Raw genomic sequence first — 23,543 nt, forward strand, 5'->3', positions numbered from 1 at the left:
TAGTTTTCGTGTTATAGATTGTGCCATTCTATAGGATTGTAATCAAGTTAACGGGATTGTCGAGTTATCGAGGCCTAGATCCCTCGGATGATATCAAACTCTCACACTTTGACAAATTCATAAATCTAAGTCTGAACTTTTTAGAATATTTTTCAATCACTTTTTATAGGTGGTGATATTCGGGATATATTTCCCAGGGGGGAGGGGAAGGGGGCGTTCGTATACATACCCTGAGGACACAAGTGCCTGTCTTGCTGCACCTCATACAGACGGAGTCGTACGATATAAACCTCATCTTCTCCAGACTGGCGTCGATCTTGTTGTTGGAGATCCTAATGTACAGTCCTCCCGCGGGGGTCCCGGGATTTTCGTAGTCCCCTATCTTCGTTGGAGGGTCCGGAAGGCTGCATTTGACCCCAAATAAGTCAAACTGTTCGCCTTGTAGCTCGTGTGGTGATGAGTTTGGTGTCCAGTTGTTGCCATACACCTGATATGAGATCAATCACAGTTTAGAAACTGACAACGGGACTGTGAGATAAACCAAACTTATTTTTTTCACCTTGAATTCGGTTGCGTGACATGTGAGATTCTCTGAAGGTATAAATCCATCACCAAAGATGTTGGTCTTCTTGCATGGCCTCCTTCTAATGTCACACAGACCCACATCGTGAATCCTAGGAGAACCATCGACTTTAATCACACATCGAGAAGATAAATACTGTTGTTTTTGTCATTGTTGATAATGGTGAAGATAGTAATGAACGCTGGCAAGGAAGAGGAAGAGGACGAAGATAATGATGAAGATAATGATATTGACAATGGTTACGACGACGATGATAAGGATGATGATGATAATGATGATGATGGTGATGGTGATGGTGATGGTGATGGTGATGGTGATTACGATGTTGATGATGACGGCAAAGAAGATACGTGATGGTGATGGTGATGGTGATGGTGATGGTGATGGTGATGGTGATGGTGATGGTGATTATGATTACGATGTTGATGATGACGGCAAAGAAGACACGTGATTATGATGACTGTCCAGTTTCAGCCATATTGCCTTGGTCATGAGGATATTGTTTGAGGGTCATTACCATATTGTTTGAAGGTCATTACCATATTGTTTGAGGGTCATTACCATATTGTTTGAGGGTCATAATCATATTGTTTGAGGGTCATTACCATATTGTTTGAGGGTCATTACGATATTCTCTCAGTCATAGACTTCGCCGCTGGGTCTTCTCTCTCTATTACTGCAGTTTTACATATAAAGCGCGTACACAGTACACAGGGGGATGCGCAGGGTGCGTGCGCACCCCCCTTGGCGGCCAAAAAGTGGGCCATTTCTTATTAAGGAATCTTCAAATACTTTGCCTTTTTTCAGATGATACCTATTGCTGCGCACCCCTCTCGGCAAATCCTGGGTACTTGGCTGCATATTCTGTGTACTCTCGCAAACGACTGTAACTAAATCGCCTTCTGGTTTCTGCCATTCAATCCTTAGAGCGTTTCAGCTGGCCAGCACTGAAATGGTTTCCAACCACGCCACCTCCCCTTAAGGCGCTGACCAATCAAACAGCACCAAATTCCGTTACATTGAATCATGGAGGCCAAAAGGCGATTTAGCAGTTGGAATTCGTTGACACGAGTTCGCCAATATTGAAAACTGCAGAAATGATACGGAAACGATGAGTTGTTCACCTACCCTAGAAGTTCTGGTACTGTGTTGATTGACATGTTACCGTTTGTTCACCTACCCAAGAAGTTCTGGTACTGTGTTGATTGACAAGTTACCGTTTGTTCACTACCCAAGAAGTTCTGGTACTGTGTCGATTGACATGTTACCGGTTGTTCACCTACCCAAGAAGTTCTGGTACTGTATTGATTGACAAGGAGCAGTCTAGTGATGTGAAACCTTCTTCGCAGATACAAGTGCTGTTTGAGCAGTTGCCATGGTTACTGCACTCGTTAGGGCAAAGGTTTTCTACGATATCTGAAAATAATGATGATGAAAAAAGAGCTTATTGATATGGTGAAGATGATTGTTGATATGAAATATTTGAATGGTAATCCTCTAACAAATTTACCTTTGCATAGACCAAAATAAATCCGGGCAGAAAAAGTATTCATTGTATAATCTTGTCTAATCTTGGATGACTCAAACAAACTGAATTTGTGTAGCATATAATTTGAGAAACAAAAATTACAATGTCAAAGTAACAGCTACAAAGTACCGATCTATCCAATCTATCCATCCGTCCGTCCGTCCGTCCGTCCGTCCGTCCGTCCGTCCGTCCGTCTGTCTGTCTGTCTGTCTGTCTGTCTGTCTGTCTGTCTGTCTGTCTGTCTGTCTGTCTGTCTGTCTGTCTGTCTGTCTGTCTGTCTGTCTGTCTGTCTGTCTGTCTGTCTGTCTGTCTCTATGTATGTCCGTCCGTCCGTCTGTCCGTCCGGCCGGCCGGCCGGCCGTCTGTCCGTCTGTCTGTCTTGTATTGGTGCGCTAACTGTACGTTGTGTGCAAAGGCTTTGCGTTTACCTGCGGGGGGTTCCGATGGGTTGCCCTCAGCATCCTTGGTGTAGAGCGTCAGGTTGTTGTAAGCCTCGTCTTGGCAGCCGCTCTTCAATGATTCCAGGGCCGACACAGCGAAACCGGCATTTCCTGTTACCTGGTGCATGGGTTATAACACGTTAATAATACAACTCCACGAAGTTCCGTGTCAATCTGTGTCTATGGTCTGCGCGCTGCGTGGAACTGAAAACTCGCGATTTTAGGGACTTTAATAAATAAAATGCATCACGCGGCACTGGAGAAGAAATAATAGAATAGAAGTGGGTAATTTTGGTTACTATAAATTTATGCAAAAGTATTATGCACCAGTTGACTTTTGACTTACTCTAAAGTAGGTTTCGGGAATTCGATTATGATCTTTGGATGAAAAAATGCAGTAGCAGTATTGTAAGAGGATTCAGTGCCTTGGATTAACTGTAATGCCAGTATCAAATGACAATTACCATGAGATCAAAAATGCAGCTCTGCAAAGTCGATGCGGCATCCACATTCGGCAAAGCACTGCAACTCTTTCCGACGACAGTGTCTTCGATGAGTGTTTTGCAGAGGCGTGTCGCATTTTGTCTTGTCATCCTATCCATCTCGATACTTCGTCTGGCTCGGATCCTGCTCTTAGCGTATCGTTCATTGTGTTCGTCTGTGAAATAGTCAGCGTCCTGCTGGTCCATGCTGAAATCACTGTACGTCTCACCCTGCCCTTCAAACTGATCTGGAGGTACCTCCACCCCTGGGGGGTTCTGTGGGTAGATGATTTCCGAGAGTTGTTTACAATCTTCCACTCTAGTTTCTCCGCATGCGCAGAACGTTTTCTCCATGATCTGGTCTGGGAGATGGTTGGACGGCAGAATGTGGAAGTAGCTTTCATGCGGTTGCTTTCTAGGCACATACAGTCGATCCCATTAACGTTGTACAAGAGAATAGACGATTAAAATGTCCATTCAAGATATTCAAGATATCTCCCATGCGTAACGGTGGGGCTGGGTTGAAGATTTACAGGGGTGGATCTAGCTTTTTGCCCCCAAAAAGGATGCTCCCATACTTAAAATCCCTACAATCACATACAATATTCGACACAGTATTCGACACACACACAAATAGATCACTACAATCACATACAATATTCGAAACACACGCACACACACACACACACACACAAACACAACACACACACACACACACACACGCACACGCACACACACACACACACACACACACACACACACACACACACACACACACACACACACACACACACACACACACACACACACACACACACACACACACACACACACACACACACACACACACACACATACGCACCGATGGTGGTTTACGAGGACCATGACCTGAGACCGACTTAGGAGGACCGGTCAGAAATGTACGTAAAATAGGTTATTACCACGTAATTCAAAACTATATATACTGAAAGTATATAAATAGACTGATTTATGGTGTTTAAAGGCGTTTTAATTTCAGTGATGATACACACTTCGGTTTACGAGGACCGGATAGAACAAACCGTACGTGGGTTACGAGGACCGGGTAAAAACAAGCCTTACGTGGTTTACGAGGACCGGGTAAACACAAGCCTTACGTGGTTTACGAGGACCGGGTAAAACTAAGCACACATGGTTTACATGGTCCACGTTGAGCTAGCGCATATCTTTTAAGATATGTCATATGTGATATATTTATTTAGCGTTAGAGAGATCACCATGTTGAGGTCGAGAGTTCTCTGATTTCTGACCGTGGTTGCCTGTCAGCACATCATTTGGGTTAGTTTAGCAATACGTCTCTTCAGTAAAATAATTGAAAATGAAAACACTTTTGCGCTATGCGGGATTGCTATTTTTTTTAATAAAACCCTGGCAGCTACAGTAAAAACCTACAATGATTTGACTTTTTTTATTTTTGTGTTTTCACTCACGGGAACCCTGCGTCTATTTTTCGCGCGTTTTGCTCTTGCAACTCGCGGCCATCAGCCAACACACGATGGTTTGGCAAATGTTTTGCCTTTTTTTTCGTCGTGAAAACCAAGAAAGATCGACACACTATAATATAAAGATTTACAAACGATGGACAGAAGGATAAACAATGGAATTTGAAAGAAGGTAAGTAAAGTAAGACTCGTTAGACTTCACTTATTAATATTAGCACAGGCGAACCAGGATAAGAATGAGTCCCTCGTGATCCTTCGGGAAAATAATATAATTTGAAGTTGTGTCTTGACTGTTCTTCTTAAAGCTAGTTTAATTACTATATTAGCTTTTTGTGTTGTTTTTAAGGGGAATTGTGGCGCAGAAAGGGGTTTAGTCCTTCGAGAGAAAACTTCCCCTTATTTTCGCGGTGAACTCGCTCGAAGCTGGGCTAGGTGAAATTAAGTTACTTGCCTTTGTCTCTCTTCCTCTTCCTTTGTTAGGGGAAGTTTTCTTTCGAGGGACTAAACCCCGTAATTTAGTAATCAAATTAGCTTTATTGACGAAACAGTCAAGACACAACTTCAAATTATTATTTTCCCGAAGTATCACGAGGGACTGATTTGTTATTCTGGTTCGCCTTTGATATTAGCTTTTTGTCGGAGCAATGAAAATTCCTTGTGTTGACATTTTTCCAGCACACAAGTATACAGCAAGTAATTACTTAAGTACAGTTGAAGTTCTCGTAAGCGACCACCTTGGGAACTGAGAATTGTGGTCGTTAACGGAGCTGGTCTTTTACGAGAGCTTGCTCTCATAAGCGACCACTGGGCGTCAAAAACTTGAACAATAGGTGTTGGTCGCTTAAGAGAGCTTAATTAAAATGGAATCTAAAAATTATCGAGATGATAACAACGCTGTAATATTTTGGTTTATTGCTTGATTTTCCTTGCATTTATACATATTCTAGAGACAAAGAAATGTCAATCCCATGGTTAAAATCAAAGTTAGAAAATTGTAATTATGAAATTCTTTAATGGTTGCCTACTGGAAAGGCAGCTTTTGTGAAACATCACAACATTTCCGCTTTATATGTGATTTCAGCATGCATTGAATATGATGTTTATCAGGTGTTGACTGATGTTGTAAAGCAAAAAATCATTGTGGTCGCTTACGAGAGCTTAAAAATAAAAAAAATCTCAGTTGGTGGTTTGAAATTTTGGTCGTTAACGGAGCTGGTCGCACCGATAAGTTGGTCGCTTACGAGAGCTAAGAATTACAGAGTTTTTGTGACAATTCAATTGGTGATTTGTGATCATGGTCGTTATCGGAGCTGGTCGCTTACAAGAGCGGTCGCTCGGAGAGCTTCGACTGTACTTATAATTAGAAGTAAGCTTTCTTAAATATTAACAACTGATAAAGGATACCTTCCCACTAATTCAGCTATAAAAAGGATAGGAAATTTCTGGGGTATTTGTCCGCAAACCAATGTCTCTCTTGTTATAATAAATTAAGCCACACTATTATGGACTGCCATGACTTTCCATTGCATGACTACCATGACTTGCCATTGACTACCATGACTTGCCATTTGTCTACTATGGACTGCCATAGTTCTCAATGGCAAGTCAGGGTAGTCCACTACCATGGACTGCCTTACTTTCCATTGCATACAATGGACATCCGGAAATAAATAGCAATTTGAGTTCTGTTTATAATCTTTTAGTAATTTTTTTTTTTTAAATTCACCAACTAGATGGACAAACTTAGGGTTATGACTTCATGATTACCCTCACATATAGCGGTTCCGTATCACTAATGTAAGTTGTAGCACCATGATATATAGTCACAAAGAAAAGGGCGATTGCTACACCAAGCATGCATGGATAGTCAATGACAAATCATGACAGTCCATGGTAGTCATGGTTGTCAATGGCAAGTTATGGTAGTTTTAATCATGGCAATCCATGGTAGCCAATGATAAGTCATGGCAGCCCATGGCACTAAGACTGTTCTGGACTGCCACAACTTGCCATACACTACCATGACTTGCCATTGACTACCATGGACTGCCATAGTACTCAATGGCAGGTCATGGTTGTCCACTACTACAATCTTTTGTTTTCTTTTTAAACTTTCTTTGATTTGAATTCGCCAACTTAGCACCTTGGTAATAAGCTGAATCTGTTCATTTGTTGGGTACTACACATAATTATAAGTTTTACTTACTCATTCACCATCTATCATGAGAAAATAATTAGCCTCCATGATAAATTGAACATAAAAGCAGAAGTGGTGATTCATCCAATAAAACATTGACCAAAACTCTCGTGAATTTAAAATGTATAAACTATACACTTTTGAAGTCTTGAGGCCTAATTTTTTTAGAATTCACCAACAAGATGGACAAACTTATGGTTATGATTTCATGATTACCATCACATATAGCGGTTCCTTATAACTAATGTAAGTTGTAGCACCATGATATATGGTCACAAAGTAAAGTGCAATTGCTACACCAAGCATGCATGGATAGTCAATAACAAGTCATGCCAGTCCATGGTGGTCATGGTTGTCAATGTCAAGTTATGGTAGTTAGTGGCAAGTTATTAGAGTCCATGTTAATCGTGGCAATCCATGGTAGCCAATGGTAAGTCATGGCAGCCCATGGCACAAAGACTGTTCTGGACTGCCACAACTTGCCATACACTACCATGACTTGCCATTGTCTACCATGGACTGCCATAGTACTCAATGGCAAGTCATGGTAGTCCACTACCATGACTTTCCATTGCATGACTAACATGATTTGCCATTGTCTGCCATGAGCTGTCATAGTATTCATAACTTGCCATTAACTACCATGGACTGTCATGATTTAAAGAACAATTTCACATCTGGAGATAAGTAGCCATTTGAGTTCTGTTTATAATCTTTTAGTATTTGCAGAGACAATATTTGTTTTCTTTTTAATCTCTATTTGATTTGAATTTGCCAACTTAGCACCTTGGTAATAAGCTGAATCTGTTCATTTTTTGGGTACTACACATAATTATAAGTTTTATTTACTCATTCACCATCTATCATGAGAAAATAATTAGCTTCCATGATAAATTGAACATAAAAGCAGAAGTGGTGATTCATCCAATGAAACATTGACCAAAACTCTCATGACTTTTTGAGGAATAAATGATACTTTCATCGGCTTTGAGGCCTATTTTTTTTTTAGAATTCACTAAAAACTAGATTGACAAACTTAGGGTTATGACTTCATGATTACCGTCACATAAGCGGTTCCGTATTACTAATGTAAGTTGTAGCACCATGATACTGTATATGGTCCAAAGTAAAGGGCAATTGCTACACCAAGCATGCATGGATAGTCAATGACAAGTCATGACAGTTCATGGTTGTCAATGGCAAGTTATGGTAGTTAGTTGCAAGTTATTAGAGTCCATGGTAATCATGGCAATCCATGGTAGCATGGTAAGTCATGGCAGCCCATGGCACTTAGACTGTTCCGGATTGCCACAACTTGCCATACACTACCATGACTTGCCATTATGGACTGCCATATTACTCAATGGCAGGTCATGGCTGTCCACTACCAGGGACTGTCATGACTTAAAGAATGATTTCACATCCAGAGATAAGTAGCAATTTGAGTTTTGTTTATAATCTTTTAGTATTTACCAAGACGATCTTTTGTTTTCTTTTTGAACTTTCTTTGATTTGAATTCGCCAACTTAGCACCTTGGTAATAAGCTGATTCTGTTCATTTCTTGGGTACTACACATAATTATAAGTTTTACCTACTCATTTACCATCTGTCATGAGAAAATAATTAGCCTCCATGATGAATTGAAGATAAAAGCAGAAGTGGTGATTCATCCAATAAAACATTGACCAAAACTCTCATGAATTTTGAATGTATAAACTATACACTTTCGAAGTCTTGAGGCCTAATTTTTTTAGAATTCACCAACAAGATGGACAAACTTAGGGTTATGACTTGATGATTACCATCACATATAGCGGATCTGTATCACTAATGTAGGTTGTAGCACCATGATATATAGTCACAAAGAAAAGGGCGATTGCTTCACCAAGCATGCATGGATAGTAAATGACAAATCATGACAGTCCATGGTAGTCAGGTTGTCAATGGCAAGTTATCGTAGTTAGTGGCAAGTTATTAGAGTCCATGGTAGCCAATGGTAAGTCATGGCAGCCCATGGCACTAAGACTGTTCTGGACTGCCACAACTTGCCATACACTACCATGACTTGCCATTGACTAACCATGGACTGCCATATTACTCAATGGCAGGTCATGGAAGTCCACTACCATTGACTGTGGTCATGACTTAAAGTCAGAATGATATCACATCCAGAGATAAGTAGCAATTTGAGTTCTGTTTATAATCTTTATTTACCAAGACAATCTTTTTTTTTAAACTTTCTTTGATTTGAATTCGCCAACTTAGCACCTTGGTAATAAGCTGAATCTGTTCATTTTTTGGGTACTACACATAATTATAAGTTTTATTCACTCATTCACCATCTATCATGAGAAAATAATTAGCCTCCATGATAAATTGAACATAAAAGCAGAAGTGGTGATTCATCCAATGAAACATTGGCCAAAACTCTCATGACTTTTTGAGGCATAAATGATACTTTCATCAGCTTTGAGGGCTAATTTTTTTTTTAAATTCACCAACTAGATTGACAAACTTAGGGTTATGACTTCATGATTACTGTCACATAAGCGGTTCCGTATTACTAATGTAAGTTGTAGCACCATGATGATACTGTATATGGTCCAAAGTAAAGGGAGATTGCTACACCAAGCATGCATGGATAGTCAATGACGACAGTCCATGGTAGTCATGGTTGTCAATGGCAAGTTATGGTAGTTGGTGGCAAGTTATTAGAGTCCATGGTAATCATGGCAATCCATGGTCGCCAATGGTAAGTCATGGCAGCCCATGGCACTAAGACTGTTCTGGACTGCCACAACTTGCCATACACTACCATGACTTGCCATTGACTACCTTGGACTGCCATAGTACTCAATGGCAGGTCATGGCTGTCCACTACCAGGGACTGTCATGACTTAAAGAATGATTTCACATCCAGAGATAAGTAGCAATTTGAGTTCTGTTTAAAATATTTTAGTATTTACCAAGACAATCTTTTTTTTTTAAACTTTCTTTGATTTGAATTCGCCAACTTAGCACCTTGGTAATAAGCTGAATCTGTTCATTTGTTGGGTACTACACATAATTATAAGTTTTATTTACTCATTCACCATCTATCATGAGAAAATAATTAGCCTCCATGATAAATTGAACATAAAAGCAGAAGTGGTGATTCATCCAATGAAACATTGACCAAAACTCTCATCACTTTTTGAGGTATAAATGAAACTTTCATTGGCTTTGAGGCCTTTTTTTTTAGAATTCACCAACTAGATTTACAAACTTAGGGTTATGACTTCATGATTCCCGTCACATATAGCAGTTCTTTATTACTAATGTAAGTTGTAGCACCATGATGATACTGTATATGGTCCAAAGTAAAGGGAGATTGCTACACCAAGCATGCATGGATAGTCAATGACAAGTCATGAAAGTCCATGGCACTAAGACTGCCACAACTTGCCATAGAAAACCATGTCATGTCATTGACTACCATGGACTGCCATAGTACTCAATGACAAGTCATGGTAGTCCGCCAACATGGATTGCCATAACTTGCCATTGAATACTATGGACTGCCATGTCTTGCCATTGAGTACAATGACTTGCTATTGTCTACCATGGACTGCCATGTCTTGCCATTGAGTACAATGACTTGCTATTGTCTACCATGGACTGCCATAGTACTCAATGTATTCAGTACCCATTTTTCTAAGCATTTCGCTACTCCATCTATCACTAATAGACCAATAGTAACTCAGCCAATCAGAATGCAGGATTTGTGATAGACCTTTGTTGGTGAATAAAAAAATACAAATATCAAGGGGCACCTTGATGTTTTCTTACAACACTGAAACTCGGAAAAAATGATAGTGTCACATATCCGTTTTTTCATGATTTTTTAATGTGAAATCAAAGTAAAATACAGATTTTGAACTTTTTTGTAGAAGAACATTTAGCTTGATAGTGATAGTTTTTCGTTACAGAATTTCCTAATAATAGCTCTTCCAACCTCCATCAGCTCCTAAATCTGATAAAACAGCAGAGAGTTCATATAATAATTTTCTATTATAGGTTCCATTTTAAAAAATATCAATGGATATCAATGGATAGCACTTATGGGTGTGGTCAACAGAAATTCTCACCCCTAAGGGATAGTAAATCAGGTGTGGTTGAATCAATTTTTTAAACATTGCACTAAAATCACACATATTTTCAGTATTCCTTTTTATTGCATTCCTCTTTACTGACTTTTAAGATTGCTGTCATCTAGTCTTAAAATCCTTTTGTGATTGGATAGGATGATCCATTGGCATGAGAGTGAGACCCCCTAAGGAATAGCAGAATCGAAAGATTCTTTGAACACCCTTTATAGGATAGCAATTGGTAGAATTTTATCATAACCTAAAAGACAGGACAATCATCCTCTTCTACTTTTATAGAGTACCCCCCTCTCCCTTCAGGGTTTTGTCTAAAATGCTGTTCTCCAAACTTTTTCAGGTGAATCTCACTTACAAGATAGACTCCGAGAAAGCTACCAGCTTAGAAGCATGATGCTAGGGCAGGATTTATGTAAGGCGATTGTATTAATGCAGCTCAGCAAAAATTAACACAACCTGAGTAACAGATAGATAATAATTTTACCAATGAAAATTTTCTAAAAAACTGAACCAGAATAATATAATAAACTTTGTTGGTAAAAATAGGTTTTCTTTTTTTTTTTGCACACAAATATCATGCTTAATGTACCGTGAACCCCCTAATAATTTAATATGGGGATCTAGTGTGTCTATGGTTCTCTACAAGGAGGTTCAGTGTTTCGGACCTTTCAGAAAAGGGTACATTTCAAAGACTATTAGCCGAAAAGAGGAAGTGTCTAAAACTTTTCAGCTAATATTTGCAATATTTCTACTAGAAAAATTATTTATTCACCTTGGCAAATACAATATACACTAAACTAGCGTAATCTTCTGATATGCTTTTATATAGAATGTATAGTGTTTTAATGTATTTTTCTTGAACACATGATATTACCTCCTTTAAAACCTAATGGAAGCCATTCCTGATAAAAAACAAAAAAATATGTATATACAACCTTTTTCAAAATTAGTCCATGAAGAGAATAAAAAACACCCATTGTGCTGTATTTGCTTCAATTTTCTTGAACACATGATAGTACCTCCTTTAACCTAATGGAAGCCATTCCTGATAAAAAACAAAAAAATATGTATATACAACCTTTTTCAAAATTATGTTTTATTATTAAAAAATACCATGAAACTCGTCAAATTTCTACTGAATGTAGGAAAATGCGAAAAACGGAGAGTACCACACACGGATAATCTTGTACAACAGTAAAATGAGGACCACACCAGACACGTTATCTAAGCTACGGAGAGTAACACACACACGGATAATCTTGTACAACCGTAGTTATGAGGACCACACCAGACACGTTATCTAAGCTACGGAGAGTACCACACACACGGATAATCTTGTACAACCGTAGTTACGAGGACCGCATCAGACGTTATCTAAGCTACGGAGAGTACCACACACACGGATAATCTTGTACAACCGTATTTATGAGGACCGCACCAGACACGTTATCTAAGCTATCGAGAGTACCATACACACGGATAATCTTGTACAACTGTAGTTACGAGGACCGCACCAGACATTATCTAAGATATGGAGAGTACCACACACGGATAATCTTGTACAACTGTAGTTATGAGGACCGCAACTGACAGGTTATCCTAAGCTATGGAGAGTACCACACACACAGATACACTTTTACAACCGTAGTTATGAGGACCGCACCAAATGCATTATCTCAGCTACGGAGATTACCACGCACAAGGATAATCTTGCACAGTCGTAGTTATGAGGACCTCACCACACACGTTATCTAAGCTACGAAGAGTACCACACACACGGATAATCTTGTACAACCGTAGTTACGAGGACCGCACCACACACGTTATCTAAGCTACGGAGAGTACCACACACGGATAATCTTGTACAACCGTAGTTATGAGGACCGCACCACACGTTTTCTAAGCTACGGAGAGTACCACACACGGATAATCTCGTACAACCGTAGTTACGAGGACCACACCAGACACGTTATCTAAGCTACGGAGAGTACCACACACACGGATAATCTTGTACAACCGTAGTTATGAGGACCGCACCACACGTTTTCTAAGCTACGGAGATTACCACGCACAAGGATAATCTTGCACAGTCGTAGTTACGAGGACCGCACCACACACGTTATCTAAGCTACGGAGAGTACCACACACGGATAACCTTGTACAACCGTAGTTACGAGGACCGCACTACACACGTTATCTAAGCTACGGAGAGTACCACACACACGGATAATCTTGTACAACCGTAGTTATGAGGACCGCACCACACGTTTTCTAAGCTACGGAGAGTACTACACACACGGATAATCTTGTACAACCGTAGTTACGAGGACCGCACCAGACACGTTATCCTAAGCTACGGAGAGTACCACACACGGATAATCTTGTACAACCGTAGTTACGAGGACCGCACCAGACACGTTATCTAAGCTACGAAGAGTACCACACACACGGATAATCTTGTACAACCGTAGTTACGAGGACCGCACCACACACGTTATCTAAGCTACGGAGAGTACCACACACGGATAATCTTGTACAACCGTAGTTATGAGGACCGCACCACACGTTTTCTAAGCTACGGAGAGTACCACACACGGATAATCTCGTACAACCGTAGTTACGAGGACCACACCAGACACGTTATCTAAGCTACGGAGAGTACCACACACACGGATAATCTTGTACAACCGTAGTTATGAGGACCGCACCACACGTTTTCTAAGCTACGGAGATTACCACGCACAAGGATAATCTTGCACAGTCGTAGTTACGACGACCGCACCACACACGTTATCTAAGCTACGGAGAGTACCACACACGGATAATCTTGTACAACCGTAGTTACGAGGACCGCACTACACACGTTATCTAAGCTACGGAGAGTACCACACACACGGATAATCTTGTACAACCGTAGTTATGAGGACCGCACCACACGTTTTCTAAGCTACGGAGAGTACCACACACACGGATAATCTTGTACAACCGTAGTTACGAGGACCACACCAGACACGTTATCTAAGCTACGGAGAGTACCACACACACGGATAATCTTGTACAACCGTAGCTATGAGGACCGCACCACACGTTTTCTAAGCTACGGAGAGTACCACACACGGATAATCTTGCACAGTCGTAGTTACGAGGAACGCACCAGACACGTTATCCAAGCTACGGAGAGTACCACAACACGGATAATCCTGTACAACCGTAGTTATGGGGACCACAAAAGGGGGTCGTTTCTGAAAAGGACCGGTAATTACCGGACCCGTTAGGTTACCGGGGGAGTTTTCGGGATACTTTTTCGGGTGCGGAAATGCGTTTCTTAACGCTGGTTGTTTACCGGCTCCCGATAAGGTAATTATTTATAATTTTCAAAGTTTATGAATATATTGGCTGAATAATGAATGAGTTTCAATTAGAAATCCTAGATTTCTCGATGTTTTTAGACAGCTGAGACACCAAACATCGCGTTAAGCGTAGGCACTTTTTAAAAAAAAAGACTAAAAAACAAGTAATAAAGCCTCATGTTGTAGCAAAACTTCCAATAACTTCGCAAAGTTGTTTACAATCTTTTAGGCGCACGGTGACAGCTACATGTCAAATCGAGGTGAAACCTGATTGGCCGATAAGTTATCGCATAAAATGATGTTAGCCGTGATTGGTCCTCTTCTTACCGTGTTCTGTAAAACTATTGAAAGGGTTTCTATTCCTCTCTGATGAAAATTTACTACAACTCGACACGACTTGAAAATGGCGAGATTTGATAGCAAAAAAAGCAACAAATTGATTATCTAAACTTAGCAAACTGAAGATGAGTAATTGATCTATGAATTCAGCTATAAATATTAGGAAAAAACATCGATTTTTTGGTACCATTTTTCGCATAAGATGCGATTCCCGGTACATTTACGGGAGCTCTTGTGCTCCTGTCAGTTAGCAGGATTTTGTTTTCGGTCCGAAGATAACAGGAATTGGAGAGCTTATCGGGGGCGGGCTTACTAGTTGATATTCTGAGTTTACCACACACGGATAATTTTGTACAACTGTAGTTATGAGGACCGCAACTGACACGTTATCCTAAGCTACGGAGAGTACCACACACGGATAATCTTGTACAACCGTAGTTACGAGGACCGCACCAGACACGTTATCTAAGCTACGGAGAGTACCACACACACACGGATAATCTTGTACAACCGTAGTTACGAGGACCGCACCAGACACGTTATCTCAGCTACGGAGAGTACCACACACGGATAATCTTGTACAACCGTAGTTATGAGGACCGCACCACACGTTTTCTAAGCTACGGAGAGTACCACACACACGGATAATCTTGTACAACCGTAGTTATGAGGACCGCACCAGACACGTTATCTAAGCTACGGAGATTACCACGCACAAGGATAATCTTGCACAGTCGTAGTTACGAGGACCGCACCACACACGTTATCTAAGCTACGGAGAGTACCACACACGGATAATCTTGTACAACCGTAGTTACGAGGACCGCACTACACACGTTATCTAAGCTACGGAGAGTACCACACACACGGATAATCTTGTACAACCGTAGTTACGAGGACCGCACCACACACGTTATCTAAGCTACGGAGAGTACCACACACGGATAATCTTGTACAACCGTAGTTATGAGGACCGCACCACACGTTTTCTAAGCTACGGAGAGTACCACACACACGGATGATCTTGTACAACCGTAGTTACGAGGACCGCACTACACACGTTATCTAAGCTACGGAGAGTACCACACACACGGATAATCTTGTACAACCGTAGTTATGAGGACCGCACCACACGTTTTCTAAGCTACGGAGAGTACTACACACACGGATAATCTTGTACAACCGTAGTTACGAGGACCGCACCAGACACGTTATCCTAAGCTACGGAGAGTACCACACACGGATAATCTTGTACAACCGTAGTTACGAGGACCGCACCAGACACGTTATCTAAGCTACGGAGAGTACTACACACACGGATAATCTTGTACAACCGTAGTTACGAGGACCGCACCACACACGTTATCTAAGCTACGGAGAGTACCACACACGGATAATCTTGTACAACCGTAGTTATGAGGACCGCACAACACGTTTTCTAAGCTACGGAGAGTACCACACACGGATAATCTCGTACAACCGTAGTTACGAGGACCACACCAGACACGTTATCTAAGCTACGGAGAGTACCACACACACGGATAATCTTGTACAACCGTAGTTATGAGGACCGCACCACACGTTTTCTAAGCTACGGAGATTACCACGCACAAGGATAATCTTGCACAGTCGTAGTTACGACGACCGCACCACACACGTTATCTAAGCTACGGAGAGTACCACACACGGATAATCTTGTACAACCGTAGTTACGAGGACCGCACTACACACGTTATCTAAGCTACGGAGAGTACCACACACACGGATAATCTTGTACAACCGTAGCTATGAGGACCGCACCACACGTTTTCTAAGCTACGGAGATTACCACACACACGGATAATCTTGTACAACCGTAGTTACGAGGACCACACCAGACACGTTATCTAAGCTACGGAGAGTACCACACACACGGATAATCTTGTACAACCGTAGCTATGAGGACCGCACCACACGTTTTCTAAGCTACGGAGAGTACCACACACGGATAATCTTGCACAGTCGTAGTTACGAGGAACGCACCAGACACGTTATCCAAGCTACGGAGAGTACCACAACACGGATAATCCTGTACAACCGTAGTTATGGGGACCACAAAAGGGGGTCGTTTCTGAAAAGGACCGGTAATTACCGGACCCGTTAGGTTACCGGGGGAGTTTTCGGGATACTTTTTCGGGTGCGGAAATGCGTTTCTTAACGCTGGTTGTTTACCGGCTCCTGATAAGGTAATTATTTATAATTTTCAAAGTTTATGAATATATTGGCTGAATAATGAATGAGTTTCAATTAGAAATCCTAGATTTCTCGATGTTTTTAGACAGCTGAGACACCAAACATCGCGTTAAGCGTAGGCACTTTTTTTAAAAAAAGACTAAAAAACAAGTAATAAAGCCTCATGTTGTAGCAAAACTTCCAATAACTTCGCAAAGTTGTTTACAATCTTTTAGGCGCACGGTGACAGCTACATGTCAAATCGAGGTGAAACCTGATTGGCCGATAAGTTATCGCATAAAATGATGTTAGCCGTGATTGGTCCTCTTCTTACCGTGTTCTGTAAAACTATTGAAAGGGTTTCTATTCCTCTCTGATGAAAATTTACTACAACTCGACACGACTTGAAAATGGCGAGATTTGATAGCAAAAAAAGCAACAAATTGATTATCTAAACTTAGCAAACTGAAGATGAGTAATTGATCTATGAATTCAGCTATAAATATTAGGAAAAAACATCGATTTTTTGGTACCATTTTTCGCATAAGATGCGATTCCCGGTACATTTACGGGAGCTCTTGTGCTCCTGTCAGTTAGCAGGATTTTGTTTTCGGTCCGAAGATAACAGGAATTGGAGAGCTTATCGGGGGCGGGCTTACTAGTTGATATTCTGAGTTTACCACACACGGATAATTTTGTACAACTGTAGTTATGAGGACCGCAACTGACACGTTATCCTAAGCTACGGAGAGTACCACACACGGATAATCTTGTACAACCGTAGTTACGAGGACCGCACCAGACACGTTATCTAAGCTACGGAGAGTACCACACACACACGGATAATCTTGTACAACCGTAGTTACGAGGACCGCACCAGACACGTTATCTCAGCTACGGAGAGTACCACACACACACGGATAATCTTGTACAACCGTAGTTACGAGGACCGCACCAGACACGTTATCTCAGCTACGGAGAGTACCACACACGGATAATCTTGTACAACCGTAGTTATGAGGACCGCACCACACGTTTTCTAAGCTACGGAGAGTACCACACACACGGATAATCTTGTACAACCGTAGTTATGAGGACCGCACCAGACACGTTATCTAAGCTACGGAGATTACCACGCACAAGGATAATCTTGCACAGTCGTAGTTACGAGGACCGCACCACACACGTTATCTAAGCTACGGAGAGTACCACACACGGATAATCTTGTACAACCGTAGTTACGAGGACCGCACTACACACGTTATCTAAGCTACGGAGAGTACCACACACACGGATAATCTTGTACAACCGTAGTTATGAGGACCGAACCACACGTTTTCTAAGCTACGGAGAGTACCACACACGGATAATCTCGTACAACCGTAGTTACGAGGACCACACCAGACACGTTATCTAAGCTACGGGGAGTACCACACACGGATAATCTTGTACAACCGTAGTTACGAGGACCGCACTACACACGTTATCTAAGCTACGGAGAGTACCACACACACGGATAATCTTGTACAACCGTAGTTATGAGGACCGCACCACACGTTTTCTAAGCTACGGAGAGTACCACACACACGGATAATCTTGTACAACCGTAGTTACGAGGACCACACCAGACACGTTTTCTAAGCTACGGAGAGTACTACACACACGGATAATCTTGTACAACCGTAGTTACGAGGACCGCACCAGACACGTTATCCTAAGCTACGGAGAGTACCACACACGGATAATCTTGTACAACCGTAGTTACGAGGACCGCACCAGACACGTTATCTAAGCTACGGAGAGTACTACACACACGGATAATCTTGTACAACCGTAGTTACGAGGACCGCACCACACACGTTATCTAAGCTACGGAGAGTACCACACACGGATAATCTTGTACAACCGTAGTTATGAGGACCGCACCACACGTTTTCTAAGCTACGGAGAGTACCACACACGGATAATCTCGTACAACCGTAGTTACGAGGACCACACCAGACACGTTATCTAAGCTACGGAGAGTACCACACACACGGATAATCTTGTACAACCGTAGTTATGAGGACCGCACCACACGTTTTCTAAGCTACGGAGATTACCACGCACAAGGATAATCTTGCACAGTCGTAGTTACGACGACCGCACCACACACGTTATCTAAGCTACGGAGAGTACCACACACGGATAATCTTGTACAACCGTAGTTATGAGGACCGCACCACACGTTTTCTAAGCTACGGAGAGTACCACACACGGATAATCTCGTACAACCGTAGTTACGAGGACCACACCAGACACGTTATCTAAGCTACGGGGAGTACCACACACGGATAATCTTGTACAACCGTAGTTACGAGGACCGCACTACACACGTTATCTAAGCTACGGAGAGTACCACACACACGGATAATCTTGTACAACCGTAGTTATGAGGACCGCACCACACGTTTTCTAAGCTACGGAGAGTACCACACACACGGATAATCTTGTACAACCGTAGTTACGAGGACCACACCAGACACGTTATCTAAGCTACGGAGAGTACCACACACACGGATAATCTTGTACAACCGTAGCTATGAGGACCGCACCACACGTTTTCTAAGCTACGGAGAGTACCACACACGGATAATCTTGCACAGTCGTAGTTACGAGGAACGCACCAGACACGTTATCCAAGCTACGGAGAGTACCACAACACGGATAATCCTGTACAACCGTAGTTATGGGGACCACAAAAGGGGGTCGTTTCTGAAAAGGACCGGTAATTACCGGACCCGTTAGGTTACCGGGGGAGTTTTCGGGATACTTTTTCGGGTGCGGAAATGCGTTTCTTAACGCTGGTTGTTTACCGGCTCCCGATAAGGTAATTATTTATAATTTTCAAAGTTTATGAATAGATTGGCTGAATAATGAATGATTTTCAATTAGAAATCCTAGATTTCTCGATGTTTTTAGACAGCTGAGACACCAAACATCGTGTTAAGCGTAGGCACTTTTTTTAAAAAAGACTAAAAAACAAGTAATAAAGCCTCATGTTGTAGCAAAACTTCCAATAACTTCGCAAAGTTGTTTACAATCTTTTAGGCGCACGGTGACAGCTACATGTCAAATCGAGGCGAAACCTGATTGGCCGATAAGTTATCGCATAAAATGATGTTAGCCGTGATTGGTCCTCTTCTTACCGTGTTCTGTAAAAGCATTGGAAGAGTTTCTATTCCTCTCTGATGAAAATTTACTACAACTCGACACGACTTGAAAATGGCGAGATTTGATAGAAAAAAAGCAACAAATTGATTATCTAAACTTAGCAAACTGAAGATGAGTAATTGATCTATGAATTCAACTATAAATATTAGGAAAAAACATCGATTTTTTGGTACCATTTTTCGCATAAGATGCGATTCCCGGTACATTTACGGGAGCTCTTGTGCTCCTGTCAGTTAGCAGGATTTTGTTTTCGGTCCGAAGATAACAGGAATTGGAGAGCTTATCGGGGGCGGGCTTACTAGTTGATTTTCTGAGTTTACCACACACGGATAATTTTGTACAACTGTAGTAATGAGGACCGCAACTGACACGTTATCTAAGCTACGGAGAGTACCACACACACGGATAATCTTGTACAACCGTAGTTACGAGGACCGCACCACACACGTTATCTAAGCTACGGAGAGTACCACACACACACATAATCTTGTACAACCGTAGTTACGAGGACCGCACCACACACGTTATCTAAGCTACGGAGAGTACCACACACACGGATAATCTTGTACAACCGTAGTTACGAGGACCGCACCAGACACGTTATCTAAGCTACGGAGAGTACCACACACACGGATAATCTTGTACAACCGTAGTTATGAGGACCGCACCACACGTTTTCTAAGCTACGGAGAGTACCACACACACAGATAATCTTGTACAACCGTAGTTATGGGGACGGCACCAAATGCATTATCTAAGCTACGGAGAGTACCACACACGGATAATCTTGTACAACCGTAGTTATGAGGACCGCACCATACACGTTATTTAAGCTACGGAGAGTACCACGCACACGGATAATCTTGTACAACCGTAGTTATGGGGACCACATAAGGGGGGTCGTTTCTGAAAAGGACCGGTAATTACCGGACCCGTTAGGTTACCGGGGGAGTTTTCGGGATACTTTTTCGGGTGCGGAAATGCGTTTCTTAACGCTGGTTGTTTACCGGCTCCCGATAAGGTAATTATTTATAATTTTCAAAGTTTATGAATAGATTGGCTGAATAATGAATGAGTTTTAATAAGAAATCCTAGATTTCTCGATGTTTTTAGACAGCTGAGACACCAAAAATCGCGTTAAGCGTAGGCACTTTTTAAAAAAAAAAGACTAAAAAACAAGTAATAAAGCCTCATGTTGTAGCAAAATTTCCAATAACTTCGCAAAGTTGTTTACAATCTTTTAGGCGCACGGTGACAGCTACATGTCAAATCGAGGTGAAACCTGATTGGCCGATAAGTTATCGCATAAAATGATGTTAGCCGTGATTGGTCCTCTTCTTACCGTGTTCTGTAAAAGCATTGGAAGGGTTTCTATTCCTCTCTGATGAAAATTTACTACAACTCGATACGACTTGAAAATGGCGAGATTTGATAGCAAAAAAAGGAACAAATTGATTATCTAAACTTAGCAAACTAAAGATGAGTAATTGATCTATGAATTCAGCTATAAATATTAGGAAAAAACATCGATTTTTTGGTACCATTTTTCGCATAAAAGATGCGATTCCCGGTACATTTACGGGAGCTCTTGTGCTCCTGTCAGTTAGCAGGATTTTCTTTTCGGTCCGAAGATAACAGGAATTGGAGAGCTTATCGGGGCGGGCTTACTAGTTGATTTTCTGAGTTTACCACACACGGACAATTTTGTACAACTGTAGTAATGAGGACCGCAACTGACACGTTATCTAAGCTACGGAGAGTACCACACACACGGATAATCTTGTACAACCGTAGTTATGAGGACCACACCAGACACGTTATCTAAGCTACGGAGAGTACCACACACACGGATAATCTTGTACAACCGTAGTTATGAGGACCGCAACAGACACGTTATCTAAGCTACGGAGAGTACCACACACACGGATAATCTTGTACAACCGTAGTTACGAGGACCGCACCAGACACGTTATCTAAGCTACGGAGAGTACCACACACACGGATAATCTTGTACAACCGTATTTATGAGGACCGCAGACACGTAATCTAAGCTATCGAGAGTACCACACACGGATAATCTTGTACAACTGTAGTTATGAGGACCGCACCAGACACATTATCTAAGATATGGAGAGTACCACACACGGATAATCTTGCACAACCGTAGTTATGAGGACCGCAACAGACACGTTATCTAAGCTTCTGAGAGTACCACACACACACACGGATAATCTTGTACAACCGTAGTTACGAGGACCGCAACAAACACGTTATCTAAGCTACGGAGAGTACCACACACACGGATAATCTTGTACAACCGTAGTTATGAGGACTGCACCAAATGCATTATCTCAGCTACGGAGATTACCACGCACAAGGATGATCTTGCACAGTCGTAGTTACGAGGAACGCACCAGACACGTTATCCAAGCTATGGAGAGTACCACACACACGGATAATCTTGCACAACCGTAGTTATGAGGACCGCACCAAATGCATTATCTCAGCTAGGGAGATTACCACGCACAAGGATAATCTTGCACAGTCGTAGTTACGAGAAACGCACCAGACACGTTATCCAAGCTACGGAGAGTACCACACACACGGATAATCTTGTACAACCGTAGTTATGGGGACCACATTAGGGGGTCGTTTCTGAAATGGACCGGTAATTACCGGACCCGTTAGGTTACCGGGAGAGTTTTCGGGAATAAGGTAATTATTTATAATTTTCAAAGTTTATGAATAGATTGGCTGAATAATGAATGAGTTTTAATAAGAAATCCTTGATTTCTCGATGTTTTTAGACAGCTGAGACACCAAACATCGCGTTAAGCGTAGGCACTTAAAAAAAAAAGATTAAAAAACAAATAATAAAGCCTCATGTTGTAGCAAAACTTCCAATAACTTCGCAAAGTTGTTTACAATCTTTTAGGCGCACGGTGACAGCTACATGTCAAATCGAGGTGAAACCTTATTGGCCGATAAGTGATCGCATAAAATGATGTTAGCCGTGATTGGTCCTCTTCTTACCGTGTTCTGTAAAACCATTGAAAGGGTTTCTATTCCTCTCTGATGAAAATTTACTACAACTCGACACGACTTGAAAATGGCGAGATTTGATTACAAAAAAGCAACAAATTGATTATCTAAACTTAGCAAACTGAAGATGAGTAATTGATCTATGAATTCAGTTATAAATATTAGAAAAAAACATCGATTTTTTGATACAATTTTTCGCATAAGTTGAGATTCCCGGTACATTTACTGGAGCTCTTGTGCTCCTGTCAGTTAGCAGGATTTTCTTTTCGGTCCGAGGATAACAGGAGTTGGAGAGCTTATCGGGGCGGGCTTACTAGGTGATTTTCTGAGTTTACCACACACGGATAATTTTGTACAACTGTAGTTATGAGGACCGCAACTGACACGTTATCCTTAGCTACGGAGAGTACCACACACGGATAATCTTTTACAACCGTAGTTACGAGGAACACATCACACACGATATCTAAGCTACGGAGAGTACCACACACACACGGATAATCTTGTACAACCGTAGTTATGAGGACCACACCA

General features: G+C 41.5%; 1 protein-coding gene and 1 long non-coding RNA gene across 2 annotated transcripts in view; one reads left to right on the forward strand and one right to left on the reverse strand.

Annotated features, from left to right (window-relative positions):
• Positions 1–23,543, reverse strand: part of LOC125559778 (von Willebrand factor D and EGF domain-containing protein-like) — a 63,911-nt gene that overhangs the window by 26,305 nt on the left and 14,063 nt on the right. The window contains exons 2-6 of the mRNA XM_048721458.1: positions 3,016–3,448; positions 2,540–2,669; positions 1,867–1,999; positions 560–674; positions 230–487 (exon numbers count right to left, since the gene is read on the reverse strand). Coding sequence (XP_048577415.1) covers positions 230–487; positions 560–674; positions 1,867–1,999; positions 2,540–2,669; positions 3,016–3,448 — 1,069 coding nt within the window. The remainder of the gene's footprint in view (positions 1–229; positions 488–559; positions 675–1,866; positions 2,000–2,539; positions 2,670–3,015; positions 3,449–23,543) is intronic.
• On the forward strand, positions 3,891–11,903 carry LOC125559746. Its single transcript, XR_007306411.1, has 2 exons — positions 3,891–4,686; positions 11,195–11,903. It is a non-coding gene; the product is annotated as an uncharacterized LOC125559746 (long non-coding RNA).

Source organism: Nematostella vectensis, chromosome 14 (genome assembly GCF_932526225.1).
Source record: "Nematostella vectensis chromosome 14, jaNemVect1.1, whole genome shotgun sequence".
NCBI classification, from domain to species: domain Eukaryota; kingdom Metazoa; phylum Cnidaria; class Anthozoa; order Actiniaria; family Edwardsiidae; genus Nematostella; species Nematostella vectensis.